The 19,121-nt window shown below is 46.2% G+C and overlaps 1 protein-coding gene across 7 annotated transcripts in view; it reads left to right on the forward strand.

The window, feature by feature from the left end:
* The window catches only part of ZNF423 (zinc finger protein 423), a 209,498-nt gene that overhangs the window by 102,712 nt on the left and 87,665 nt on the right, over nucleotides 1-19,121 (forward strand). For 6 of the 7 annotated variants that reach the window (XM_068693087.1, XM_068693083.1, XM_068693085.1 and 3 more), the window contains one exon: nucleotides 11,350-14,573. In XM_068693087.1, coding sequence (XP_068549188.1) covers nucleotides 11,350-14,573 — 3,224 coding nt within the window. Of the gene's footprint in view, nucleotides 1-10,865; nucleotides 10,985-11,349; nucleotides 14,574-19,121 lie in introns of those variants that run through there. The other variant, XM_068693090.1, reaches the window with a different exon arrangement.

The following is a 19,121-nucleotide window of genomic DNA, read 5'->3' on the forward strand; positions in this document are numbered from 1 at the left end:
ATACTCGGATGCTCCACGACTGAGGTGGAGTTTCTGGTTTTGGCAGGAGACAGACACTGCTCTCCTGTCTTAAACACAGAAGAATAACAAAGTCTCGATGGGGAACCAGGGTTGGTACTCGCATGCTTCTTGGTGCTCACAAATCTGTGTTTTGAAATGAGTGTAAGATGGAAAGGATAGAATTCAGTGTCACAAGTATTTATTCTGGCTAAAGGTGTGAGTTTGCAGTATTTATAGGTATTTAGGATGGTAGGGTTTGGGTAAGTGGAGCTAGTTTGAGCTTTAAAACCCCTCCCATGGGTTATGAAACCAATGGTTTTCTATTTTCCAGAAACATTTCCGTTCCCTACTCAGTTCCCTACTCAGTGTCCAGCTTAGTGGCATTTCTTCTCCTCAGCAGTCAGCGTGTTTTATACACCTTGCAGTCACTGTTTTGACTCTTTAGGACAGTAGAGATGGGACACAATATGAGACATCCCACACTGGAGATCTAGGGGCAGGTACCCAACCTTTTCACATCTGGGTAACCACCACCACCAACTTGTTACTTGACTCGGGGAGTGGTGGTGTTTCCAGCCATCAGTCATCTGGAGAGCATTTCTTGAGCACACCTGGTTCTGGAGATGCCCATGTCTCTATCAAACCTCAGACACCTGATTTCTCTGAAACGAGAGGTTTTGTGATTTTGTTCTTTCGTGCTTTGCTGTTAGTGCTTTGGTTTGCAACTCTGCTGGGCACCAGCCCCACCCAAACGCCCGCCCCCAGCTGCCACCTGCTTCTTATTTCAGTGAACTCCTCTACAGCCAGCCGAATGCTTCCAGTTCCTGCAGTACCGAGGTGCACCTCTAAGGTAATCCACCCTGTCTCCCCACTGCCTTCTCATTCCTTCTGTTAGCATCCCCAGATACTCGCTGTGAGTATAACCATTCTGCATCGTGTGGGTAGAGTTAGGGAGGAAGGTATCGAAGACAACTTTTCCCTTTATTCCCTTTAACTCGGTGATATCAGTGCCGATGTCTGTGTGAGAGTGCTCTCGGGTGGGAGGAGTGCTGTTTGGGAGGGGCGGTGGGGAAAGAGGTGTTTATTTGCAAGTGCCAAATGTCTGCTGGCCCTCCTCTTCAGGGATAAATAGAGATGATTCAGTGCCCACTCCAACCTTGATTCTAATCCCATTTAAACAAATAATTGTGCCCTACACCTTCCTTCATTACAAATTCATTCTCTGTGTCTATGGCCAAGGAGACACGGAGACAGTCACTAACTAGAATAAATTGAGCAATCCACGTTTACAGGAAGGAGAGAAAAAACCAGCAGCACGTGGTCAGAAGGAGATCTGTGTTCCTGGGTGAAGCAGGGATATCTGAGTGCAGGCAACCAGCCCCTAAAGCCACGTCAAGCAGTTCGGGGGGAGGACACCACTGCTGTTGGGAAACCAAGGAAAGCACCGTGCTGCTGTGGGGCGTGCTTTGGGCTGACGTGGGCGATGTTCCTGCAGCACGAGGGCAGTGGCTGCTGGCTCTGTGCGCTTCTCGGCAGGCGTGTGGCAGGGCACTGGGGCTGCCGGCCCCTGCCTGCGCTCCTCCTGCCTGCGCTGATCCAGTGGGAGGGCTTCTCTGGAGCTCTTGTCTTCTGGCCAGCATCCTCATAAGCCCCTAAAGAACTCAGACAGGGCTGAAAGCTCTCTGCAGGCTCACCGTGCAGGAGATGGGGCATGGTGTGGGCGGCTGTTGGGGCCTGGTGCCCGCAGCAGAGGGTTCCTGGTGAGCCATCACCCCGTGGTGCTGCAGCACGGGCACCACTTGGCAGAGCCCCGCAGCCCACAGAGCTCTGCTGCTGTGGTGCAGGGCGAGTCGGCAGCTCACAGGCACCGGGTCGCTGCCCGAAAGGCCTCTCACATGTTACGTTTGTTGCAGGGGAGCAGGGATGTGGCCAACACTTCTGCTTGCTGCCTTGTTCCAAAAGCCGCTTCCTGTTTAAAGTGCTGCTTGCTGCTAGTGGCACAGAAGCCGTGTTACCATGCAGCATGGAATACGCGCCTCTCCCAGGCAAGCCACACGGTTTGGCTTTCATCTTGCAGAGCCCCAGATCTATAGCTGTTTCCTTTTTAAACCTCTCAGCTGTTTCTATCGGGTATTGATAGGCAGAGAGCTTCCTTTCCGGCCTCAGTGCCATTCCCCTCAGGCCTCTCACAAACACCGAACAGATTCAGCACCCACGTTTAACCAAACGAGACTCAGGAACGTGCTCAGTATTCAACAGGGTGCTTTTACATGTGCATGTCTTCTTTTTTAGTTTTAAATGAAATATTTAAAAAAACTTGTTCACTGTAGCAAGCCCAGGGTCTTAACTAATGGTACTTTGCCGTAGCACTCCCCGAGGAGCAGGAGCTTTGCCCAGCTGGAGCAAACCCCGTCTCCGGGCCAGGGTGAGACAGGGCCTGAGCTGCAGGCATACCTGCGGGGGTCTCTGAGGTACAGGAGCCCCCTCGGATGTGGCCAGGTGAAGGCCTGGAGGAGCTGCGTGGAGCAGAGCTGTGTAAATAACTACTGCTGCTCGTCGGCCTGCGAGCTGCGGGCTCACAAGTGCCTCTTCATTGCCATGCACCGCGTCTGCGTGAGATCCCGGCCCTGAATTCATAAAGGGGATGGGGAATGTGTGCGCCTTTCTGAAAACACCTCCGCGTCGATCTGGCTAGGTTTAATGTTCATCGCCTGGATTTTCAGGAGGGTTCGGCAGCCGCCGTTGCTGGTGATTTCAGTGGGGTCAATGTGAATGCACAACACGTTTGGAAATCAGACCAATAACGTGCATGCGTAACCATAAAGCAGGTTACTTGATACCGCCGGTCCCGTGTAATTTGTTGATTTTCCTTCCCCAGTTCTTTGAAGGCAGCACAAGATCTGGATGTTGTTGTTTTTTACTGTTTGTTTATTGCTGAGTAATTTCAGCCAACATGTGTTTTTCAGCATTAGGCCTATTCATCACCAACGTCAACCTATTAAGTTTGTAAGTGCGTCACAGTTTTCCCACCTAGATCAAAATGAGAGCCTGGAACAGCCCGCTCTTTCTAACTTAACAAGCTGGTTTTATTTTCCCCTGCAACTTGCTCTAATAATACGACCAGCTTTAAATTCCTCAGGCCGGAAAGCTTGGCAGTAAAGTCCTGTGCAGGGCTGCGATTTAAAACATGAGGTTTTTCTCAGGTTGGGAGCATGGCAATTGGTATAGCCTCTACTGAGCACCGGTGGAAAATACCCATTTAGGAGCAAAAATCTGGTCTTGGGAAAGAATTTTCTTACGTTAAAGGCGGGGATGGCAGGAGGCCAGGTCACTGCGTAGCATCCAGTTGAAAATCTCCTCACCAAAATCCATCCCAGCAAGGCAGACGCTTTTGGTGACCCGACCCAGAAGACGCAGAGCAGTCGTGGTGTCTGGACCCAGTTTTTTCCCCCTTCGTGGTTCTTTCGGCTTGCAGTTGATACGTGGCCAAGGAGTTGGAACGGAGCTCTGCAGCAGTGGAAACACCGCGCTGCTATTGCCTGCCAGCACAGTAGTAGACACGCATTTGTCCTAGCAGTAACAGCAGCTTATCTGAGAGGGCTTGGCAGCACTCTTTTTGTCCTACTTTGCCACTGCCCCAGTTTTAAAGGCTCTTGCTCCTCCAATCTGCTGCCCACGCCATCAAAACGAGCTCTGGCTCGCTTTGCCCAAGCTGAGTATCCTGCGGAAAGCACTGCCTGCCCCTGTCAGCTTCCAGGGTCCCTGCTCACCGCACAGAACCTGACCCTGAAATGAATTTCATGAATGAGCCTAATGGATTGTAATTGATGACTTAATCTTCACTTGAAAGTACAATTCAGAGACATGAAAATGAGCACAGTAAAGCATTCAATTAAATCACTCTGGTTTGGTCAGTTTGTGGAGAAAAAGTCCGCCTCTTAATTTTGGTTCCAGTGTTCATTGAGCTTCTCCAGGCTACGCTGGTTTTCTGATGCTCAGCCAAGGCGTGAACCGAGGGGCAGATCCTGAGGCTGGCAGACCCCACAGGTACTCGGCTGAGCAGCCTGAGAGCAGGTGCCTGCTGTGTTCAGGAGCAGCCGGACTGAAAGTCAGGGAGGGAATTGGAAGTCTTGCTTCATCCCACCAGAAGGGCTCTGCTGGCCGCATCTCCACGAGTGGCTCCGAGTCTTGACACCAGGGTTTGTGCTGTGCAGTTAGCACCCTGTTACTGCTTACAGCAACGAAACAGGAGGAAGGAAACACCCCTTCACTTAGAACTGAGAAAAGGACTTCCCTCGTGTGTATGGCCCAGAGCTTCGTGGAGGGCGATGCTCTTCCACCGCCCCGGGCCGGATGCCCAAGCTCTGCGGCAGCGAGCGCAGGCGCTGCGAGCCAGCCACCACGGCTGGTCAAAAGGCAGCCTGCGTCCGGGGGCTTAGATACAAAAATGAAACAGGCAAAGCCCTTAACCACTGTGTCTTGTCTCTTTGTTTTGTGTAATCTGGTGTTGAAATCATGATAGATGTTGGCGTCCAGTAGCAAGAAGTGCAGAATGTAATTGTGTGACTGTAGGGCCAGTAGGGTCATCTGAAGGTTGTGCTCTGGCTAAGACAGTATGGAGAAATAGGACTAACAATTAGCCTAAGTACTGCCATTTATTACAGATAATTTTATAAGTAATTATTATAAGCAATAATTGTTCTATTTGGATTGTTTTCCTAAGGGCTTTGTCATTCCTTGTGTTTGGAAGCTGTGCGTGTCGCAGCCCAACCTCAGATTTCGTAGTGCTCTCTGTGTGACTGCCGCATCCACGACGCGTGCATGTGACCCCAATACAGGCTGGCTCTTTGACATCCGCCTTACAAAAAGCCTTCTTGCTAAATGCTCTGTAGGTCTCAAAGCCGGCAAGAATGGCACAGGACCCTCTAGGAAGCAGGGTAAGCACAAGCAGCAAGCTATTAAGATCTTCCTGTTAATTCATTGATGATTCTGCCGATATCATCCTCTAATCTTGCTTAAAAAAGACAGATCGTGTATTTGAGCATTTCTGAAGAGCAAACGGCTAAGCAAAATCTACATCTAATCCTAACATTTCTGGAGAAATAGGGTGAGTTATTATTGATTCACAGAGCACGACAAAACATCACTGCATGAATTAGCAAACAGCTGTTTCTAATTTGAGTTTAGAACTGTACACAGAGGAACTTGTTTTAGTGTTCACTCCTTTCATTTATAATGAATTTTAATCACCGCTACAGGTGAGAAAAATGTAGAAACAAGCTTGTATCTTGTGGAAGAAACAAAGGAGAGACAGATGCTAACAGATTTACAGTCTGTGATAAAAGGAATGTTTTGGTACACTTTACATGTAATTAGAGTGCAGCTGTTTTCAGTCCCAAGTCCATGATGCACAGCAGAATATAGTATCTGCTGCTTTTCCAAAGGGAGTAAAGAAAAACAGTGATTCAACCCTGAAAGCATTTCGTTTATTCCTAGATCTAACATAAAACTTTCTCCTCCACCCCTTATTATGCCATTTACCGAGGTGAGAAATAACTTATTTAGTGAGAGATTAATTTTTGTTACCTCTAAAATACAGGCTGTTTGATGTAAGAGCAGCAACGTTAAAAGTAACTTTCTGATTTTATTGTCTGTGTTGAATTACGTCTCATCCTATCGATGGCCACTACTGAGTCCTGACATCCTTGCTAATGGGAGACCAGGGCTCAGGATGGGCAACGCCGAATTAACAAGTTTGTGTCTATCAGCTCAGCTTCAGTGGACATTCTTCTGTGTTCTTGTAACTTGCAGCATAAAAAATAGACTAATTAAATGCATCTTTGATCACAAAAGAAAGGTTTAAACAAAGACAGCTAGGTTTAAGCTGGCTGTGTGTAACAGTTTATCTGCAGCAGACATCCGGCAAATTTCGTGTTTGAAATTCCGCGCGACATCTTGTGCTGGTTTGGTATTCTAAATACCAAGTTGCTCTATTCATGAGAAGAAAAATTAGATTATATGTATTTTCCGTTGAGCCAGACGTCCTCCTTTCTGTTCTAAAAACCTTGCTTAAAAAAGGCAGTGCAAAGCTGGGAAGTTGCAGAAAGTGTTGGTAGCTGCTGGTAACGCAGCGCACCACAAACGCCTGCCGTGTGAGCGTGCCAACGGTACCGCTGCCTTCTGCCTGTGATCACGAGAGAGCTGCCAGCGGTGCCCCCTCTATTAGCACCTCCTAGGCTTTTTTATCCCCAGTCAGTGTCACTTTGAGTATTAAATATCCATATAAATATATATATATAAATACAAGAGTGCCTTGAAATAAGGCAGGTATCAGGAAAGCTTTGTGAAGAAGCCGATGTTCCCGAGTTGCATATGGAGCCCTTCGGGGCAGTTGGGCTGCCAGTGCCTCTCATGCCTGAGTGAGGATGGGCTGACCAGTTGTGGGGCTAGTTACGTGATGTTTTTGTAGGGATAATTCTAAGCTGTAGAAGCCCTTTTCTGTTGTTTAGCAAGGCGCGTTGGAGTGCTTCTGCACGCCAGGTTTCAGACACAGCCACCTGGTTGTGGTGCTGCTCCGACGGGTGCGGTGTCGGCACAAAATGCCATCGCTGCCCCGAGAGCTGGTGGTTCATAGCCCACCATTGCCTCCTGTGACAAAGAGCAAAAGCATTCGGTGAAGCCAATTTGTGCATCAAAATTGGGGTTGGAATATTAGTGCGATTTTTTAATATTTACTTTGTTTTCTCTGTGCAAAAAATGTACAGGAAAATGGGGCTAAATACTCCAAAAAGAAAAAAGAAAAAAAGGAAAAAGCTGTTACAGTGCACTGAAAACATTGAAACTTAAAACATTTGGTATGTAAACTTGATTTGCATTATTTCACACCAGCACTGCAGTGTAAATGAACAGCGTATGCTGTGTGAGGTTCTTACCATAATCCATTGTAATGATCTATCCTCGGCGTTAATGCGTAGTGGAGCAATTCAAATTTTGCTATAACCACTACTGAAGATTTCTCAGCCCTTTTCTCTCAATTTTGGTGTTGTATTCTTGTAGCTAAGCGTCTGTGATAATAATAATTATTGAAATTGGTAGTGTTTCTGTCAGGCCTTCTGTCTGAGGATGTCTCGGGGTTTCACAGCTATGCAGAAGTAAGCCCTACAATTTGCCCTTGAGCAGCAGATGGCTTTTCCCTACCACGGACGTGAGGAGCTGAGACACAGACAGTGTGTGAGCATGTCTCATGATACCAAGTTTGTTTTTGAAAGGAGCTTACTTTTTTTGGGGGTGCCAGAACTCCACCAACTTTCAGTTGTCTAACGCAATGTGAGTGTTTTGGGCGTTTTAGCTTAGGTGTCATGGAGGGGCTCTGAAAGAACCGGGAATCTGAACTTACATCGAACAGCAATCTTTTCCTCAGGAATTGATTTTGGGGGTTTGTTTCTGTTAATGCAGCTATTGCTTTGGGGTACTAGCTCTGTGCTAGAGGAACAAACCTGGCAGAATAGGAGCACCTCCCAAAGCTGCCCTCTGTGGCTTCTTGTCCTCTCAGGAGGGGAGTCCCTGAAGTTGTCTCCTTGGCCAAACCCTGGGTATTTAAGAAATTGTGTTGCGTTTGTTTGATTTCTATTAGCAAAATACATGTAACTTTGAAATAATAAATATATTGCCATCGGTGTATGCTGAGGAGACAGCGCTGCTCGCATCTGGCGATCTGTGATGTGCTGCATGTCTCTGTCCTAAAAGAGACCATGTTTTTTTAAGACTTGATTTTATTTCTTTTAGCTTCATGTGTATATTTCTGAACTTGGCTCGTGTTATCTGGAAGATAAACAGAGAATGAAGTATGATTTATACTGCAGTTTGGCCAAATTGCTCTTATTAGAAGGCAAAATACATTTATTGAATGCGCTGAGGCTGGAATTAGCTCCTCAGTGATGATGATAAATGCTTGCAGTCCCATAAACGTGCTGAACATTAAGTTGCTAAATTACTGTACCACTTGGAGATTGATTATCAACTTTGGCCCTTTAAGCTTCGTGACCCACACATACATCCTGAAAACCACTGACATCCTGAAGCTTCCTCAATGCTATTTTTTTCCTAATTAAACTTTTTATTGAATTTTCTTCTCCTTTTAATACTTGTTTTCATTCTCTTATGCGCAACTGACAAAAGCCTTGCTCCAGCCATGTGATTCTCTATTTTAGAACAGTCCCACTTTGCAGGATTAGCCATTTTTAATGACTTTAATCTCCTTTTTGAAAGTGATTTTTCTCATTCTGCTACATTCCTTTGATTGCATTAATGTAGAATTATTATTCTAACCGCCATTGCCAGACGTGGCACACTACATCTAATATATATCTTCCCAGTAAAATATTGCTCGGGTAAAACACCTTAGAATTTCCTTCTCAGTTCATTATAGGTCTTTTCTTCAAGTTAAAATGGCAAGGTAAAATTAACAGGGCTATTTTTCATTCAATAAAGAGATTAATGATAATGACTCTTTCCTAATTTCTTCAGTTTTAGGCATTTTGTAATTTAGTATCTTGTTTGTGAGAAAGTCAAGGTGGGTTGTTCCTGGGCCTTAAAGCTTCCCAGTTCTTTTCAACCTCTCAAAGAATGAGCAAACAGTGCAAGAAAAAGAAGTTAAACATGAAAATCGAGGAAAGGTCTCAGTCAGGCTAACAGAAGGAGACAATCTTTGCTTTCAGCTGTCTGTGTAAATGCTTCCCTTTCTAACACAAACTCCGCTTTTCAGCCGCAGCAATGTTAATGGTTGTGAATCCAGCTGACAGCAGCGCAGCGACGTCTTTGTGCATCGCTCCCAGAATCACATCAGCCTTTGGGTTTGGTTTTTGAACAGCCCAAATGTTTGAAGGGCAGCAGCTGGAGGGGGGCTGTTGTTCTTTGACTGCTAGAATGCATTTTGAGGTAGATTGGCTCGTTTCAGAGCAGAAGGAGAACTTCTACAGCATTTGTTTGATTTTGCCAACTTAGTGGCTGGCACAAGCGCATGTAAAGTCACACAGCTGAAGGAGCTGGCCCGGCCTGTGTTACCTGGGTTTGGCCCTGGCACCTTCAGTGTACGGCTGAACCCCGAAGCTTGATCCACCCAAACTGTTTTTAGTGCTCTGGGCTCTCCCCCGGTGCAGCCGTTCCCCTGCAGACCAGTGCCCACAATAGACGCGGGCAGCCTGGCTGCCAAAGGCAGGATGTATGAAACGCGTTTATTTTTCTAACCGTTCCTGCAAAGCACTCGTTTTTTAGTATCCAAATCTCAGCCAGCAAGGCAGAGTAGTGAATAACACAACGGCCGTGCGCTCTCCTTCCCCTGTTGTTGTTTTTCTCCTCTTTTCCCGGGCAGAGCCGGCAGCACGCGCAACATGTGCTGCCCTACTTCGGGCCCAGCATCCCCCTCGTGCTCCCTTTTGTCTCCTTGCCCCTGGGGGAGCCCAGCTGGCGAGAGCAGGGAATTAGCCAGCCCCGAGCTACCGGCACCTCCCCGGGGCCCCTAATCCAGGCGCTGGCAGCCGGCTGCCTCCCTCCCTCCTTCCCTGCCCGCCACGCACAGGGCCGTGGCCGCGGGTCCGTGGGGACGGGGCCCGGAGGCGGCTGCTGGCGGCGGGGCAGGGGCCGGGGGCAGGCGGGGGCCGGGGGCTCCTCGGAGGCCGAGCGGTGCCGCGGTGGCGGGCAGGAGCGCTGGGCGAGCTGGCTGTGAGCTGGGGAGCCGGGCTTTGTGGCAGCCGCGCGGAGAGGCCGGGAGAAGGAAGGCTGGGGAGGTCGGTGTGGAGATCCGTGGCTCCCGGCTGGTGCTTCAGGAGCTGGCCGAGCACGAGGAGCTGGGGGGTGTTAAAAAGTGGGTGCTCGCTCAGGGCTGGGAGCGCGTTCCTCGTGGCCAGCATCGCTCTGGAGCAGGAAATTTGGCTGCCAGGGCAGCAGGGCAGGCACCCAGCACGCACGTCCCGGGAAGGAGGCCGCCCGGGGCTGGAGGCGCTGCTGGAGCCTTCAGCAGGGAGCCTGGGTCCGGGGGGTGAAAGGAGAGGTCCTGACAAGGGCAGCGGGACGGAGGGCCCAGCCTCTTGCCGCGGCGATGTCCCCGTTCAGGCAGCTCTTCCCCGCGAGCCCCTGTGCCCCCACGTGCTGCTCGGCCAGCGGTGGCCGTGGGCTGGCAGGCGTGGGGCAGCCCCTGCGCGGCTGGGAGGCGTGTATTGGTTTGCTTTAGCGAGAGCTGAAGTAGGAGCAGTAAATGTTTTATAAGGACAGCGCATCTGGAGAACCGCTTTCTGTTCTGAATCCCCAAATATACGTGTGGTCAGCGCCTTCCCCCGCTTACACGGCTTTTGTTTTTGCTTCCTTCCACGGATCAGTTCTGTATCAGAGCAGTGGCATTTGTGCTTCGCTCAACATCCCCACATTTATTGGGATTAGGATATTTGAACTTTCTTCTGTTTCTCGTTAACAACTCCATTTATGAGAGCTGCCAAAACTTTATGTATTTTTCCTAAAATGAGTGTTTTGCTGCTGGAGATGGTCCTGTGTTTCTTTTTGGTAATTTAAAATTATAAAATATTTTCCAAAGCCTCATATGGAGCAAAGGAAATAGTCATTAAAGCAGGGGCTGAGCCATTGTTGTTTTCTCCTGAAGCTGATTGTTTTGTGATGTCTTGAGATCTCCAGTGATCATTTCTGGTTTAGTTTATTTGTTTGTTTGTTTGTTTTTAATTTGTCAGGTTGGTTTTGCACCAAGCAGGCGACGTTACCTTTCCTGTGAATGGATGTGGTAGTGATGCAGGTCTCTGATTTTGTCAAGCTGCCTCAGATCTGATGCTTTATTTCACATAGGTGTTTGAATCTGCTTGCTTTTGAGCAGCCTTTAATTCTATTACAGTTTTGAGACAGAACTGAAGGATTTTGTTTAATGGGGACATTAGTTAAAGTCATCTCGATGTAGCATTTAAAAAGACCCACAAAATCACAGGTGATCACTTAATACTGTAGCTTTCCAAAACGTTTGTATTGCTTCACTGCACATTGTGTTTTGCTTTCTTTATTCATTGTTTATTGCTTTACAGTACAGTGAGCAGGTGTTAAACCTGCTAAAGAAAAACGCTTTTTATTAATACTCTGTGTTTGTATATCTGTGAATTATGTTTGCAAATATATTTTTATTTGTCTTTCTCAAACCTCCTTTGAAATTCAAGAGATACTCTTTTTTTTTTTTTTTGAGTTGATTTTTTTTTATGCTGTAGTAGCAGAAGCCCATAGTGTTGTTGAGAGCTTTGTCCTTATTTCACAGATGCACTGGGAATTGTTTTTAATCTCCTTTCTGCTTTCCCATTACAGATGGTGATGACGACCCACAACTCTCCTGGGTGGCTTCATCTCCCTCCAGCAAAGATGTTGCATCACCCACTCAGATGATAGGAGATGGGTGTGATCTCGGCATCGGGGAGGAGGAAGGGGGGACTGGCCTGCCGTATCCCTGTCAGTTTTGTGATAAGTCCTTCATTCGCCTGAGCTACCTTAAAAGGCACGAGCAGATCCACAGTGACAAACTACCTTTCAAATGCACCTACTGTAGCCGGCTTTTTAAGCACAAGAGAAGTAGGGATCGCCACATAAAGCTTCACACAGGGGATAAAAAGTACCATTGCCACGAATGCGAGGCCGCATTCTCTCGCAGCGACCACCTCAAAATTCATCTGAAAACCCACAGCTCCAGCAAACCGTTCAAGTGTACTGTGTGTAAACGTGGGTTTTCATCTACCAGCTCATTGCAGAGTCACATGCAAGCTCATAAAAAGAACAAGGAACATATGGCAAAGACTGAGAAAGAGGTGAAGAAGGATGATTTTATGTGTGATTACTGTGAAGAGACATTCAGTCAGACTGAAGATTTGGAGAAGCACGTAATGACACGCCACCCACAGCTTTCCGAGAAGGCAGATTTGCAGTGTATTCATTGCCCTGAAGTATTTTCAGATGAAAACTTGCTGCTCTCACACATTCATCAAGCCCATGCCAACAAAAAACACAAGTGCCCTATGTGCCCAGAGCAGTTTTCTTCAGTGGAGGAAGTCTACTGCCACTTGGACAGCCACAGGCAACCCGACTCCAGCAACCACAGCATCAGCCCTGACCCCGTCCTGGGCAGCGTGGCGTCCATGAGCAGCGCAACGCCCGACTCCAGCGCCTCGGTGGAAAGAGGTTCCACCCCCGATTCGACCCTCAAGCCTTTGAGAGGACAGAAGAAAATCAGGTCTGTGGACAGAGAGGAAGGCCAGAATTGGTCTAAAGTTACTTACAGCTGCCCATACTGCTCGAAGCGTGACTTCAACAGCCTTGCTGTTCTGGAGATCCACCTGAAGACCATTCATGCAGACAAACCTCAGCAAAGCCACACGTGCCAGATCTGCCTTGATTCCATGCCTACGCTGTACAACTTGAATGAACACGTGAGAAAGGTGCACAAAAACCATGCCTATCCTATGATGCAGTTCAGCAACATTTCTGCCTTTCACTGTAACTACTGCCCTGAGATGTTTGCAGACATCAACAGCTTGCAGGAACACATCCGTATCACTCACTGTGGCCCAAATGCTACCCCTCAAGATGGCAACAACGCCTTCTTCTGTAACCAGTGCTCCATGGGCTTTCTGACCGAAGCAACCCTGACTGAGCATATTCAGCAGACTCACTGCAATGTAGGAAATTCAAAATTGGATTCCCCTGTCATTCAGCCAACACAGTCTTTTATGGAAGTTTATTCATGCCCTTATTGCACAAACTCCCCCATTTTTGGCTCCATCCTGAAGCTTACAAAGCATATTAAAGAAAACCACAAGAACATTCCTCTGGCACACAATAAGAAGTCAAAAGCAGAGCAGAGTCCAGTTTCTTCTGATGTTGAAGTCTCTTCCCCTAAAAGGCAACGGCTTTCTGCTAGTGTAAACTCAGTGTCTAACGGTGAATACCCATGTAATCAGTGTGATCTAAAGTTCTCAAATTTTGAGAGTTTTCAAACCCATTTAAAGTTGCATTTGGAGTTGCTGTTGAGGAAACAGTCTTGCCCTCAGTGTAAAGAAGACTTTGATTCCCAGGAGTCTCTTCTGCAACATCTCACCGTGCATTACATGACAACTTCAACCCATTATGTGTGTGAGAGCTGCGACAAACAGTTTTCTTCGGTGGATGATTTGCAGAAGCATTTGTTGGACATGCATACTTTTGTGTTGTATCACTGCACCCTTTGCCAAGAAGTTTTTGATTCCAAGGTATCTATCCAAGTGCATCTGGCAGTCAAGCACAGCAATGAAAAGAAGATGTATCGTTGCACAGCCTGTAACTGGGATTTTAGGAAGGAGGTGGATCTCCAAATCCATGTGAAGCACAGTCACCTGGGGAATCCATCAAAGTCTCACAAATGCATCTTCTGCGGTGAGACTTTTAGCACGGAGGTAGAGCTGCAGTGCCACATCACAACTCACAGCAAGAAATACAACTGCAAGTTTTGCAGCAAAGCGTTTCATGCCATCATCTTGCTCGAAAAACACCTGCGGGAGAAACACTGTGTTTTTGACGCCAGCGCTGAGAATGGGACAGCTAATGGCATGACCCCAACAAATAAGAAGACGGAAGGGGCAGATATCCAGAACATGCTGATGAAGAACCCAGACACTTCCAACAGCCACGAAGCCAGCGAGGACGATGTAGATGCTTCTGAGCCCATGTACGGCTGTGACATCTGCGGGGCTGCCTATACCATGGAGGTCCTCTTGCAGAACCATCGCCTGAGAGATCATAACATCCGTCCCGGGGAGGATGACTGTTCTAGGAAGAAAGCGGAATTCATCAAAGGCAGCCACAAGTGTAATATCTGCTCAAGGACCTTTTTCTCAGAAAACGGCCTGCGAGAGCACATGCAGACCCACCGGGGCCCAGCGAAGCACTACATGTGCCCCATCTGTGGCGAACGCTTCCCATCGCTCCTGACCCTGACCGAGCACAAGGTCACCCACAGCAAGAGTCTGGATACGGGAACGTGTCGGATCTGCAAAATGCCGCTGCAGAGCGAGGAGGAGTTTATTGAACACTGCCAGATGCATCCCGACCTCAGAAACTCCCTCACCGGGTTTCGCTGCGTTGTCTGCATGCAGACGGTCACCTCTACGCTTGAGCTGAAAATTCACGGGACGTTTCACATGCAGAAATTGGCAGGAAACTCTGCAACCTCATCGCCCAACGGCCAGGCCTTGCAAAAACTCTACAAGTGCGCCTTGTGCTTGAAAGAGTTCCGAAATAAGCAGGACTTGGTAAAATTGGATGTGAACGGCCTTCCCTATGGCCTGTGTGCTGGGTGCATGACCAGGAGCACCAATGGACAGTCTCTGGGCTTGACCCCGCAGGAGGTGAATGAGAGACCGTGTGGCAGTCTGAGGTGTCCGGAGTGTAGTGTCAAATTTGAAAGTGCTGAAGACCTGGAGAGCCACATTCAGGTGGACCACCGAGACCTGACGCCTGAGACTAGTGGCCAAAGGAAAGGTACCCAGACATCTCCTGTGCCCAGAGTAAGTACAGCTGAGCTTTGATGTGTCATAGGAATAAAATGTAGATTTTTAACGCGACTGAGAACTGATTTGATGTCCTGTTTTTTTTCTTTGGCTGCCATTTTATAAAATTACTTGAACAAGGAGAACAGAAAGAAGGGTAGAGTAATGCACATAGAAAAGTAGATTTTGTTCAGTCTTACAGGCTCCTAGCTTCCTAGTGGCAGAACATTAGATTTCTTTATCATAAAGCTGCCCTAGATTTACCAACAGAGAGCTGAGACACGTCCATGTGCTCATGAATGATGAGGATAAAGTTTATCCATGAATTCTGAAGCTACTGAACTGGCAGATCTGGCAAAACTGGGGCATATCCATGAAAAAAGACCTTCTGAGTTCCCAAAGGAAAAAAATCTGATTTGTCATACTCATGGAAACTGATGGTTTCTTACCTGGAAAAACACCAGCAGGAAGATACAGGAACTTGTGAGGAAAACTGTAGTAAATTCCCCCCAAATTCTCACCTAAAACAAATGACTGTGCTAGAGAGGCTGTCCTCATGGATGTCTGTCCGAGTGAGTGAGGCTGTGAGGCTGCTTGGATGTTTGTGTGCATATGTACATGTCTGGAGCATGTATGTGTGATTTTAAAAGGAACTGCTTCGTGGCCCTCCTGTAGGAGAAGCAGTTTTCTTAGCAAATTTGGAAATTGCTGGCTAATAGGCAAGTTGTGTTTTTGAAAAAGAAGCGTGCTCTCCCTTGGAGTTCGCAGAAAGCCTGTTTTCCTATTTCTTAGCTTACAAGATGCTTGGGAGCACGCAGTATCCAAGTAAGGCTTCAGAAGCCTGCTCAGGAGATTAATATCATTTGCAGTTTATAGTCTTTTAAAATTATTTGACGTTTTGGTTCAAGAATGGGCCAAGTCAGTCCTTCCTCTGTCAGGAACAGATGGAATGAGAAGTAGATTTTGGAAATCTTCTCGGGAGACTAACAGCAGACACATCTGAGTATTGATATCATCTGACATTTTTAATTAAACATGATGGGGTGAGATTTTCAAAAGTATCTAAGGAAATTAGGCACCCAACTCCTAATGAATAATTCCAGCCATAGATGCCTGTTTATGTCAATCTGCTAATTAAAGCACCCACAAACACATCTTACTACATTAAAAGAACCTGTAAATACCATTAGAATACAACATCAGAGGCTCAGGAAGTAAGAGAAGACCCTAAGTATGTCCCGAGGACACAAACTGCGATGCCTCCGGCAGCGCTGTCGCCGTGTCCCCCGTGGGACTTGTTAGCTCGGGCTGGGGCTGCACGGGGCGGCAGCAGGGGGCACGGCGCTGCTGGGCCTTGGCACCCGCTCGCCCCAGTGAGCTTCCAGGCTCCTGTTCAAATACCAAGGAAAGTGTTGTGTTTTTTTTTTAGTAAAAGAACTGGATATTGTTCCCTCTGGGTGCGTGACTAAGCCTCCCAGTGCATGCACCTCATCCTGCAGAAGAATAAGAAATGGAAATATCCCTCCTTCAGTGTGGTACCTTGTGAGAGTTCAGCTGCGGCTCCTGCTAGGCCATTCTGCTTCCTCTTTCTCACGTCTTTATTTCTTTCTAAATTCTTTGACACACTTTATTCTCTTAGGTAGGACTAATTCTTCACGCGGCCATGCCTCTAGCCCAAAGTACAGCCTTTTCTTTCCAGTCGACTCTCAGAAGCAGAATACGTTGCCATTTGCTGCTCTGATTTCTTGCTTTAACTCTCTCTTTTCAGTGAGAGCTTCCATACTTGTTCTCTCAGGGGAGAGTTTTAAGTTCTTCAATAAGGTAAATGCTTTGAATTTCATCCCATGAGGACAAGGTCTTAGTTCCTTTGTAGAAGATAATGAAAAATCAGCATTTGTGGCAATGGCAAATGGTGCCTTCAACAGGTGTATGACCTGCACATATGCTAATATCGGAGATCTTCATGGTATGCATCGCAGGAATAGATTATTGTTACTAGAAATAATTCATTATCTTACCCTTCATTATAGGTACAAGACCTGAATTCTGATAGCAGCTCACGTGGAAACTATTGGTGTTTCACTCAGGTTTCTCGAGATAAGGGGTGCTCTTTGTGTCTGGCTAGCACAGGGGTTTTCAAAGAATTAGGCTGTCCTTTAAACGTGGATAAATTCCTGCATTTCAAGAATAATGTTTACTTAACTTCATTGGCTTCGTAATGAAGCTGCGCAAGTTGAACACAATCTCTCTTCATCTTGTTAGTACGCTGTGCACAGGCAAAATAGCATTTTAGTAGAGCTATCTTCAATGTACAATGCATATAGAGTAACTGCAGATGGCCAAGCAAGAGCTGCTTCTCTCCAGTTCTTCAGCTCTTCTACATTTCTTTTTAAACACCATATTGATTTTTCTTTCTATAACAGAAAAGCAGTTGAAGATTAGGAAAAGGTACAGTCAAAAAGCAAATATAGGGAGATTCAACTTTAAATGCTGGGTGTATACTTCGGAGCAATAAGCAAAAAGAAATCCTATCGAATGGAAATTATGACATACAAAATATGTAACTGCTGTGAATGTGACGAAAGTCATTACACCAGCAGTTATACTTCTTGCATGGAAGAAGAGAGTCTGGAAGTCCAGAATAATTTCTGAAAACTGCAAAACACACACATACACAAACAAAAACAAACAAACAAACAAAAACACCTTAAGTGAAGATATAACCCTGTAGTAAAAGAAAGCACATTACTCTTGAAGATGCTGCTGCATCCTGTCTTCTTCACTTCCATTTTATTATGACAAAAAAAATGAGTATTTATGAATTAATCACCTTTCTTTGTAGGATATCTAGGTAGGATCAAATTATGATGGTCAAAAACTATTTCTACATGGCTGAAGATTTTGCCTCCTGTACAGGAAACATCTGCATCAGAGGATTTATTATTAGGGCTTTTAAATCAAGTCAATGGTCTTTTATATGGAATATCACTAAGAGGAATAAATAAAATACACCTTAGTTGTGAAAGACTGCTCTGACTTCAGTTTGTGTTTAATTCTTACCGTCCTACCAGGGCTCTTCTGTCTCAACAGCACTAAAGTTTCTTTTAAATGAACTTCTCCAGTGGAAGTCCCATTCCAGTATCTGCCACATCTGTAGCTCAAGACCTTTTTTGTTCTGTTATGGTCACGTCAGAAGTAACGTTTTCATTTTCTTCTGAACATATTTCTGTGCGTAGGAGCTTCAGTTTTAACACATTTTATTAATTCATTTTAACGTCTTCTAGAGGAAGAGAAACATGCCTTGAGAAACATGACTGCTTGTTTAGTACTGACATGTCCTATTGCCTCTTCACATGCTGGAAACAGGCACGTTTCAGGCTGCTCTTTCTCCTACATAGATTTATCCTTAGTTTGTGCCATAGTTATCATGAACAATGCTTAACATTGACAATGGCAAATGCTCAGGCTTCAGTTAAATTTCCATCTTGAATGGCATTACTTTATTTAGCCCACCTAGGTTATTTGGACTGAAGAAGCAAAGGAGGTGGCATAGGAAGTTGGAAGAATGAACCCTATTGTGCTCCTTTACTCAGTTCCTTTTCTCCTGCACGCTTTCTTGGATTCAATCCCTTCTCTTTGTTCTCCCCCCACCACTTCTCTTCCCTTGTAAATCCACTTGAATGGAGGAATATTTTCTTTGTAGAACAGGAAACCATTTCCAGATTTAAAGGAGGACAGTCTGGAAAACCCATGGGAACAATAGTTATTTCAGAAAAGAAAGCAGAGCCCCCTGTTGCTATTACTACTGTTTTGTGCCAAGATTAGAATGAAATATCTTGACTTAATGGGGACTGAGCTCTCAGTTGAAGGCCTGCTCATCTGGTCTCCTATGCCACCTTGATGCTGTCATCTAGACTCTATTAGATCCTCAGAATATGAGCACTTTTGTTGTCACCACACAGAACGACAAAACTTGAGGAAGAGATAACCAGCCCATTACCAATGTCAGGGAAGTCACGATACCCACAGGAAACAGTAGCAGAAGGTCGTATTTGGCACCACAACTAACATAACTTTGTATTAAAACTCATGCTTCCCATTTACTGAGAATGGAAGTCTATTGGTGGGACATGCTTTTAAAGACCATTATTAGTGAGCCAAAAAATCAACTCTTCAATCTCGTGCTTCTACATTTGGGTGCTAATCAGGCTGTAGTTCTTTGGTGGCCTGTATGAAGCCATTTTTTTGACCTTATCCTGCATCAGGCAGGGTTCCCGATCAAAAGAGCCATCGCCTCAGTTAAACTGCTCTTTCGCATGCATGTGTGTCAGCTCAGGCTAAAGATAATATTCACAGGAAGTCTGAAGTCTGCTGTCTTCTCTGAGGGGTGGTCACACCAACTGGAGTGTTTTATAAGTTTGTGAAATGGTGTGGAGGAGTTCGCACTGGGTCTGTGGATAAACAAAGACATCCTGTCTCCAGATCTGTTAGTAAGTAGCTTTCAGAAGCACCGAAATCAATTAAAAAAATGAATCATTTGTCTGTGTTTAATATAACTTTAAAGAT

This window comes from Anas acuta, chromosome 10 (assembly GCF_963932015.1).
Source record: "Anas acuta chromosome 10, bAnaAcu1.1, whole genome shotgun sequence".
In the NCBI taxonomy this organism is placed as follows: Eukaryota; Metazoa; Chordata; class Aves; order Anseriformes; family Anatidae; genus Anas; species Anas acuta.